At 44.2% G+C, this 9836-nt stretch overlaps 1 protein-coding gene across 1 annotated transcript in view; it reads left to right on the top strand.

The window, feature by feature from the left end:
• The window catches only part of BCL2L15 (BCL2 like 15), a 5207-nt gene extending 2232 nt beyond the window's left edge, over nucleotides 1–2975 (top strand). Inside the window, exons 3-4 of the mRNA XM_008058376.2 lie at nucleotides 1714–1938; nucleotides 2865–2975. Coding sequence (XP_008056567.1) covers nucleotides 1714–1938; nucleotides 2865–2882 — 243 coding nt within the window. The 3' untranslated portion in view covers nucleotides 2883–2975. The remainder of the gene's footprint in view (nucleotides 1–1713; nucleotides 1939–2864) is intronic.
• Nucleotides 2976–9836: the final 6861 nt, after the last annotated feature.

Raw genomic sequence — 9836 nt, 5'->3', positions numbered from 1 at the left:
GCTGGAACCATAGGCATGCACGACAATGCCCCACTAGTTTTTTTGATTTATTGTAGAGATGAAGTCTCGCCATATTGCTCAGGCCAGTCTCAAATCCCTGGATTCAGGCGATCCCCTCGCCTCTGCCTCCCAAAGTGCCAGGATTACAGGCATGAGCCACCACACCCGGCTCCAATAATGCAATTTATGGGAAAAAAGTTCTAGGCCAGAATCACATTTAGTTGTCATGTGTTTTTAGTTTCCTTCAGTCTGGAGTATTTTCTTAGTCTTTCCTTGATTTTCATGACCTTGACACTTGAAGATTGTGGGCTAGTTATTTTGTTGATCGCCCCTTATCTTGGTTTGTTGCTGTTTCCTCCTGCGTAGATTCACAATAGGCACCTTTGGTGGGAATATCATAGAAATGCTGTTGTGTTCTCACTGCATCATACCAGTTGGCACAAGAGTTCATTTTGTCCTATTACTGGCGTTATTAACTTCAGTCACCTAAGATGATGTGTGGAAGGCTTCTCCACTGTAGAATTACTCTTTTCCTCTTTGCAATTAATAAGTGTTTTTTTATAGAGAGGTACTTTGAAATTTGTAAATATCCCATACTCATCAAAATTTCAATGCATTTATTTCTATATCAGCACTGAACCCATTAATTCCTACTTTATTCAATGGATCTGTTACTATCATTATTTAGATGCTCAATTCATCCCAGATTTAACTAGTGGGAGTCCTTTTGACCTAAACTGCATCTTTTGTTGTTAGCGTCTTACTCTAGGGTCTCACCCAGGCTGGAGTGGAGAGGCATGGTCACAGCTTACAGTAGTTCACCTTCTGGGCTCAGGTGATCCTTCTGGCTCAGACTCCCAAGTAGCAGTGGCTAAAGGCACACATCACCACACCTGGCTTATTTTGTTTTTTTGGTTTTTTGTAGAGATGAGATCTTGCTGTGTTGCCCAGACTGGTCTTGAACCCTTGAGCTCAAGCAATCCTCCTACCTTGGCCTCCCAAATTACTGGGATTATGGGAATGAGCCACTATACCCAGCCTTAGACTGCATCTCTTTGATGTGTTTCTATCATTCTTTGTGTACTTCCTTAATTTCTAACAGATCTTTTACTTCCCAGTCCCCAGATGGAATTAGCCATTCTTCAGGGAGCTTTGAAATGGAGAATGATATTCCTTTTCATGGAAAATGATATTTAGAAACCGAGATCCAAGTACCCTCTCACAGGGATGTCCTTTTAAGCTTGTTTGGGCTCTGACATCCTGTTCTGATCACCATTGGCTCCCTAAGCCCCAGTAGATCTTGCTTGGCCTTATCTAATGGCCTTTGGGTCCCCTGTTTGGAAAGGAAAGAGGAAGAAGAGCTAATCAGTTTTTTTTAACTTTAGAGTTTCCTAGACACTTCCTAGTCATTCAAGCAATATGACCAGCTGGACTATCATGCACCTAATATTTTTCTTTAAAATAATTTTCTTTTTCTTTCATTTTGTTCATTCTGAGCAACAATCTCTGAAATCATGGGTCTGATGAACTACTTATGCATTTTCTAATACCCATTAAAATGGCAATATATTAAAATGAGAAGCTCTTTGCCTCCTAAGATAACCTCAGACACCACCAGTGTTACATCTGTCACTCTGCAAGAAGCGCTTGCATTCCTGGATTCCTGCACTTCTTAAGTGAAGCTCTACTGATCTATCCTGTGTCTCTCCTCAGGTAGAAGCTGTATTCCCAGAAAAAGTGAGATCTCTCAGCGAGACCCTGTGTGCTCAGGACCCCAACTTCGCTTATGAGAGAGCATTTCTGGCAGTATCAGTGAAACTCCTTGAGTGTGTGGCCCGCGTGGCTCCTGAAATGGCAGGACAGGTGGCTGTCTGCATGACAGGGATAATCAATGGGAACAGAGCCATCCGGGAGTTCATCCAGGGCCAGGGAGGCTGGGTAAGTAGGTTGGGGCTCCTGGCTTTGCTTAGCATTCGCTCTGTTTTTCTACTAATATCTGGGATTCCAATTCATGACACTTTTTGTACATTGGAAACCAAGCAGGAAAAACAGGCTTCCTTCCTTTGCTGAAAAAGTCCAGATTTTCTTGCCACAGAAAAGGGGAGCAGACAGCAGCTCAGCTGTGGGGGCTGGACTCCAGAGTCATGCGACCTAAAATGTTGACAACTGACTGCTATTAAACTAATCTCTGTTTCCTATACACAATCATCTATAAAGTCTCTTTGTGACAGAATTCTAATCTTAGCCTGGCTTCACTCTTTTCCTTGGTAAATTTCTGGGTTTTCTTTCCTTAACATCTTTATGTACGTGTTAAGGAAATTCAGAATCATCTTAATAGTGTGTAACGAAAAACAGTCTCATCTGCTGTAGTGATAACTGTAGACGGCATTCTAAGTCCATGTCTTAGTAATCATTAGAACTGCTGTTATAGGCAGGGTGCAGTGGCTCACGCCTGTTATCCCAGCACTTTGGGAAACCAAGGTGAGAGGATTGCTTGAGCCCAGAAGTTTGAGGCCAACCTGGGCAACATTGCAAGACCTCATCTCTACAAAAAAATCAGCCAGGCGTGGTGGTGCACACCTGCAGCCCCAGCTACTCGAGGCTGAGGCAGAAGGAACTCAGCCCAGGAGGTTGAGGCTGCCATGAGCTGTGATTGTGCCACTGCACTCCAGCCTGGGTGACAGTGAGACCCTGACTCAAAAACAAAAAAAAACTCTGTCAAGAGTCCTCTCCTCATTTCCAGGAGCAGCAGAACCTTCACGAAAACCACAATTTTAAGGCGGTATTGGCAGTTCTTCCCTGGTTTCTTAGGAAGTTCCTAATGACCATTATTTTGACTGTAGGATTTTCACTGTCTTTCCTAGGAAAATCTGGAGGGCTGAAGAAGGGTTGGAACTCTTCCCCAGACAGAACCTGACTTCCTCTTCAACTGCTTGGGTGATTGATATCTGGCAATTAAAATAAACACATTTTTTTAAAAAACCCACTTTCTTCATTTGGTCAGAAATAAACTTGGCTGAATAAGTTATTTGCTACTGATGGTTCAGGTTGGGAGCAGCTCTTGGGGACCTAGAGATTCTCTGCTTGAATAGGGTTCTGTTGAAGCAAAGACCTCCAGTCACAAAGTCACGACTTGGTTGGTTGGTTGGTTTTTTAGTCAGGATCTCACTCTGTCCCCCAGGCTGGAGTGCAGTGGTACCATTATAGCTTACCACTGCCTGGACCTCCCGGGCTCAGGTGATCCTTCTGCCTCCCAAATAACTGAGTCTAAAGGCACATGCCACCATGCCCGGCTAATTATTTATTTTTTGTGGAGAGGAGATCTTGTTTTGTTGCCTAGGCTGATCTCAAACTCCTGGACTCAAGCGATCCTCCTGTCTTGGCCTCCCAAAGTGCTGGGGTTACAGACGTAAGTCACTGCACCTGGCCAGTAATGACTTGTTAGTGGTAGAATTCCAAGCAACAGGGCAGGCCTTTGCTGGAGATATTTTGGGGGAAAGGGAGAACAATGGAAACTTCCTTCAGATGTATCCCTGTCCTTTGGTAAGGATCTTGTCTACTAATTTGGCAATGAAAAGTATTTTTTGGAAGATTTTTGGATGAAAAATGTTTGTTATTTTAAGTTGAGGATGTTTACTCAAAACCATACCTAAAATTCACATTAGTTTCACCTGAGAACAATTATTTTATGTGTTTTGGAGGCTGGAAGCCAAAAAAAAAAAAAAAATAGTAGTTTGTTGATCTACCCTTCTCCTAGAACAGTCAAACAAATTAAAACTGTTACTGCATTTTTACAGCCACAGGATGCAGGAAGTGCTGGCCCACATCCTAAGATAGTAGGGCCACCTCAGCTGAGATGACGCTATGTGTCCACTACAGCGTTTCCAAAGTGTGGTTCACACACCACTTGTGAACTTTTTTTTTGAATCAGAGTTTCACTCTGTTGCCCAGGATGGAGCGCAGTGGCATGATCATGGCTGCCTCAGCCTCCACCTACTAGGCTCAGGCAAGCCTTCTGCCCCAGCCTCCTGAGTAGCTGCAACTAAAGGTGTGCCACCACACCCAGCTAATTTTGAATTTTTGTAGAGACGCCATGTTGCCTAGGCTGATCTGGAACTCTGGGCTTAGGCAATCCTCATCGTCCCCAAAGTGCTTGGATTATAGGCATGAATCACTGCGCTTAGTGGGTGGACCTCATTAAATTGCTTATTCCCATCCCTAGAGATTTTAATTCAGTAGGGATGGGCTGGAGCCTAGGAAACTACCTCTTTAACCAGTTCCACAGGTTATTCTGATGTATAGAATCTGAGAGCCATCACTTTTGAGCAGGAATTGGCATTCCACAAGCCAAATTTAGCAGAATGTCCTATTTTGTAAATAACGTTTTATTAGAATGCAGTTACACTAGCTTGTTTACATGTTGTCCATGTAAACTGCTGCTTTTGCACTACAGTAACAGAGTTTTGTAGTTATGTAATTATGGCAGACACTATATGGCCTGTCAAATCTAAAATACTTACAGAAGTTTGCTGACCTCTGCTCTAAATCATCATCTCTCCTTGAGTAATTTAAAGTCTTTTGCAGTCCTGACAATTCCTGAAAACACAGTTATAGATAGGGTTTAAACTCAAAGATACTTAATTCTCTTTTCAGAACTTAGTCTGGCCTTGTTTGTTAGTTCTTACAGAATCAACACTTTCTCCCAGGCAGTCGGAGAGCTCCGTGGCTCCTTCCCCTTACAAGCAAGAGTGATTGTAAGCAAAACTTAAGGTTTATATGATTTTTTTTTTTTTTTTTAGTTGGAGTCTCCCTCTGGCGCCCAGGCTGGAGTGCAGTGGCAGGCTCACAGCCACCCCAGCGTCAACATGCTGGGCTCAGGCAATCCTTCCACCTCAGCCTTCCAAGTAGCTGGAACCACAAGGGAGCACCACCACGCCCAACTAATTTTATTTATTGTAGAGATGAGGTCTCACTAATTTACCCAGGCTGGTCTTGAACACGTAGGCTCGGGCAATCCTCTTACCTCGGCCTCCTAAAGTGCTGGAATTACAGGCTTGAGCCACCGCACCTGGCCTATATGATCTTATATCTCAAAATAGTCCTTAATAATGTAGTACACTAGTAGGCAATCATCATGTAGAGACGCCAAAAACCAGACAACTTATTTGAATATCAAAAAGAAAGGCATTGATACATCAGTGTGTGAAGAGTGGCATTAATGACTTTGGCTAAAGTTTAACAAAGCTAATTACTACCCCTCCCCAGCCAGCCATCTAGCCAGTTCCCCTAAATGCAGAGAAGTAAATATGTAATGCTGGTAATCTATTTTTTATTTGCTCAAGTTATGCTTATTTCCTCTATTCCTGGATGAATCTCAAGAGGTTAGTAATCCATAAATGAGGTTTATTTTCCTTTGAGTTGAGGTCTTACTCTGTCACCCAGGCTGAAGTCCAGTGGCATGATTGCAGCTCACTGCAGCCTTGACCTCCTAGGCTCAGACTATCCTTCTGACTCAGTCTCCCAAGCAGCTGAGACTACAGGCATGCACCACACTCAATTTTTTTATTTTTAATTTATTTTTCTTTTTTTGAGTTGGACTCTCACTCTGTCGCCTAGGCTGGAGTGCAGTGGCACACTCACGGCCACTCCATGTCACGCTAGGCTCCATCAAACCTTCCGCCCCAGCCTTCCAAGCAGCTGGAACTACAGGTGTGCACTACCATGGTCGGCTAATTTTTTATTTATCGAGGTCTTACTAAGTTGCCTAAGCTGGTCTCGAACTCCTGGGCTCAAGCAATCCTCCCTCCTCGACCTCCCAAAGTGCTGGGATTACAGGTGTGAGCCATTGCCTGGTCCATAAATAAGATTTCTTGTTTCTTTTTAGTAGACACTGTATTTTTGGCTACCATTAAGACACTTGATCGTTTGTCTCTTATATGATTATAAACTCAAGATGGTGAGTTTTGTGATATTTGACTGCTTAAACAAAATCACAATTTTTGCTTAGACTAATACCATTCGCTTATGAAATAAAATTCCTCTGTCTGTGCATATGAACAAGTGCAATCTAAGTTGAGTGATAAATACCAGCTCCCTGTTTTATCCTGTGTTGCCCATAAAACATCAGACTGTGAGTTTAGTCCCAAAATTCTGCACTATCTTGAGATCTGATACCCACTGAGATTACACTAGGCTGAAGAGGAAGCAGCTCCAGCCTGGGTATGTTTTAGGAGAACTTACCCCAGGAGAGCTTAAGACACTGGGTTGGGCCAGGCATGATGGCTCTTGCCTATAATCTCGGTCCTTTGGGAGGCCAAGGTGAGAGGAGTGCCTGAGCTCACGGGTTCAAGACCAGCCTGGGCAACTTGGCAAGACATCTCTACAATAAACTAAAAAATTAACTGGGCATGGTGGTGCATGCCTGTAGTTCCAGCTACTTGAAAGCCTGAGGCAGAAGGATCGCCTGAGCCCGGCAGGTTGAGACTGCAGTGGTAGTGAGCATGCTGCTGCACTCCCGCCTGGGCAGCAGAGACTACGGCTCCAAAAAAAAAAAAAAAAATTGGGCTGAAGGAAGAAAGAACACATCGTAACCCAGAGAGTAATTTCTCTCTGCCTTAGATCCCACGTCTGTAAAATAGAGATGATTGGATAACTAATTCATAGGATTGTTGTGTGGGATAAGTGAAACAATACACTTTGTCAAGGACCAGTGCCTAGAATATTTTAAACACTGTGCCATGAGCAGTTTGGAGCCCCTGTGATTTGGAGTTCATAAGGTTCTAAGCTTGATTTTTTTCTCCCCATGAACTCTATCCCTCACAGATGCAAACCATTCTTATGGCCTTACCTTTCGCCTTGATGTGAGTGATTCCTAAATATGATTTCTTCCCCTTCTTCTCAGATCCATAGCCACAAACCTTATTTCGTAGTTACATGTGCCGTTCTCATCCCTTCCCTCCCCAGGCTGCCATGTAACTGACAACCTCAGTCATCTTCGCCGTCTCCCTCTCTCCAGCTCAACTCACCCACTTAGTCTTTCTTGTCTATTATTTCCTTCTTCTCTTGATTCTTCCTGCCATGTTTATGATGGACTACTTAGCCACCTACTTAGACTTCCAATGGATTGTCCTGTTCCAGTCCTGTCCCTGTCCCATTCCAGTCTTTCCTGTGTGCTGTCACCAGATTGACCATAGCTGTGACTGATTTGTCAGTTGTTTTGATTTTTTTTTGTTTTTATTTTTATTTTGAGTCAGGCTCTTACTCGGTCGCCCATACTGGAGTGCAGTGACATGATCACAGCTTACCTCAGCATCAAAGGACTGGGCTCAAGCAGTCCTCCCACCCTGGCCTTCCAAAGTGCTGGGAATTTTAGGTGTGAGCCACCGCATCCACCATGATTTGGTTTTAGATATGGTATAATTTATTTTTAAATGTATTATACCAGTAAAGGAGATGACAAGACTTTTAGAACTTTTCCGAGAAGGAGGTATTTATTATTACTTTTTAAATCAAAAAACACTTTCCAAAAGCAATGCTTTGATTGCCACTCCCTTAGTCCTTCAGTGGAACTTTTGAGGATTACTGGATATATTAATTATCTTGATGGTGGTGATGATTTCATGAGTGATGATCTCATGCAAACTTATCAAAGTGTATACTTTGAAAAGTGTAGTTGTCTCTCTGGCAGTTCTACCTTAATATGGCTGCTTTTAAAAAATGCTTCAGTGACTCCCCACTGATCAGCAAATGAAGCCTGACCTTCAGCCTGGGGTTGAAGTTCTCCCCAGGATCTGGTGCCAACTGCCCTTTCCGGCCTTATCAGCGATGACCCTCCTCAAACCAAATGCTCTAGTGAAACCAAGCTGCTCCCTAAAACCACCCTCTTCCTGCTGTTCTCTGTGCTTCATATTGCTTTTTCTCAAGATCTACCTTTAGACATCTTCAAGACCCAACCCTGCTGTCACTTCTGCCATGAAGGCTATCCAGGTCACCTGAACGAGATGTGATCTTTACCTCCTCCAACTTCTGTCTGCACCATTTTTATGGTTTGTAGCCAAATGGCCTTAAATTGGAGTTATTGGTGTACTTCCCTACTAGAACAAAGGCTCCTTAGATGATGTGATGTGTGGTACACATCTGAAGCATACCTCCTCCCCCTTCCCTTATATGCATAGAGAGGTTATAATATTCATTAAATAAGCCGGGCATGGTGGCTCACGCCTGTAATCCCAGCACTTTGGGAGGCAACCTGAGCCCAGGGGTTTGAGACCAGCTGGGCAACTTGGGAAGACCTTGTCTCTACAATCCAAAAAAAAATTAGCTGGGTTTGGTGGTATGTGCCTGGTTCCGGCTACTTGGAAGGCTGAAGCAGAGGGCTCACCTGAGTCCAGCAGGCCAAGGCTGCTGTGGCTGTGAGCATGCCACTGCACTCCAGCCTGGGTGACAGAGTGAGACTCTGACTCAAGAAAAAAATTAAAATTAAATTAATATTCATTAAATGAATAAATTGGTGATTGACTCCGATGAGACCGCAAGTCTGATTGTATTTTGAACAGGATGCTAAACCTTAATAAGAGTCCTGATTTTCTTTATTGAAAAAAAGATTGCAGGTTGTCAGTTGACCTTTGCCTCTTGAGGATTCTGAAACCAAAGGCAAGATATGATTCCCTGTGTGGTGTGTGGGAAGCTGACCATGAGGTCTACAGCAAGTGAGCCAAAGGGCTTTGTGAGGTCTCAGAATGCTGTAGTGGCAAGAAGCAGATTGAAAGATGGAAGGGGTCTTTCCTACCATGGATGATACGAACACATGAGCAAATCAAACAAGCTTCATTCCAGGTTATACAGTTCTTCTGAGCCCATTTATAAAAGAGAAGCAAGTCAGGCACAATGGCTTATGTCTGTAATCTCAGCACTTTGGGAGGCTGAGATGGGAGGTCTGCTTGAGCTCAGGTTTGAGACCAGCCTGGGATAGCGAGAGCTCGTCTCTACAAAAAATTTAAAAACTAGCGGGAGTATGGTGGCACGTGCCTATAGTCCCAGCTACTCAAGGAGCCTGAGGCAGAAGGATCACCTGAGCCTAGGAGGTCAAGGCTGTGATAAGTCGTGGTGGTACTACTGTACCCCCAGACTGGGTGGCAGAGTGAGACTCAAATTCAAAAAATAAAATAAAGTAAAATATAATAAAATAGTTCTGGAGCTAAAGGAGGTCATTTTCTTCTGGTCATTGCAGCCCTCGAGAGCTGGACTCTGAACCCCCCCTGAGGATACCATTTCTTTCCTAACAGTGACCCTGCGGCTGGGGAATAGCATTCAGAAGAGTGCCCTGTGCCAGACTCCTGTGTGCCTCTCTGTAGGGAAGGCCCATCTGCTCCTGGGTAGTAGACATGCCTAGCGAGAGACCAGAAGCACCGACTGTGCCCAGCGAGAGGCCTGGAGTAACTGACGGAGCGAGGAGCACAGAGTGGCTCTTCCCACGGAGCCTGACCACGGTAGCTCACTCTCCCACACAGGCTAATGTTAGGTAAAACTTGGGGGTAGAGGTGAGAAGTAGGAAAAGAATGAACACGGTCTATGGAGAATGTGATTGGACATGTTGGGTGGGGACAATGAGGAATCAGCCTTGTTCCCATAGACTTTGGTTTTTAGGCTGAGGCAGGAGGATTGCTTGAGCCCAGAAGTTTGAGACCAGCCTGGGCAGCAGAGTGAGACCCTGACTCTGAAAGATGAATAAATGAAATACAGTTTAGTTTTTTTTTTTTGAGTTGGAGTCTCACTCGGTCGCCCAGACTGGAGTGCTGTGGCCGCTCCCTGCCACCGCAACCTCGACCTGCTGGGCT

The sequence above is a fragment of the Carlito syrichta genome, unplaced genomic scaffold, assembly GCF_000164805.1.
Source record: "Carlito syrichta isolate Samal-C Ts95f unplaced genomic scaffold, Tarsius_syrichta-2.0.1 Scaffold303316, whole genome shotgun sequence".
NCBI lineage: Eukaryota > Metazoa > Chordata > Mammalia > Primates > Tarsiidae > Carlito > Carlito syrichta.
This window is presented reverse-complemented; position numbering and strand designations above follow the sequence as displayed.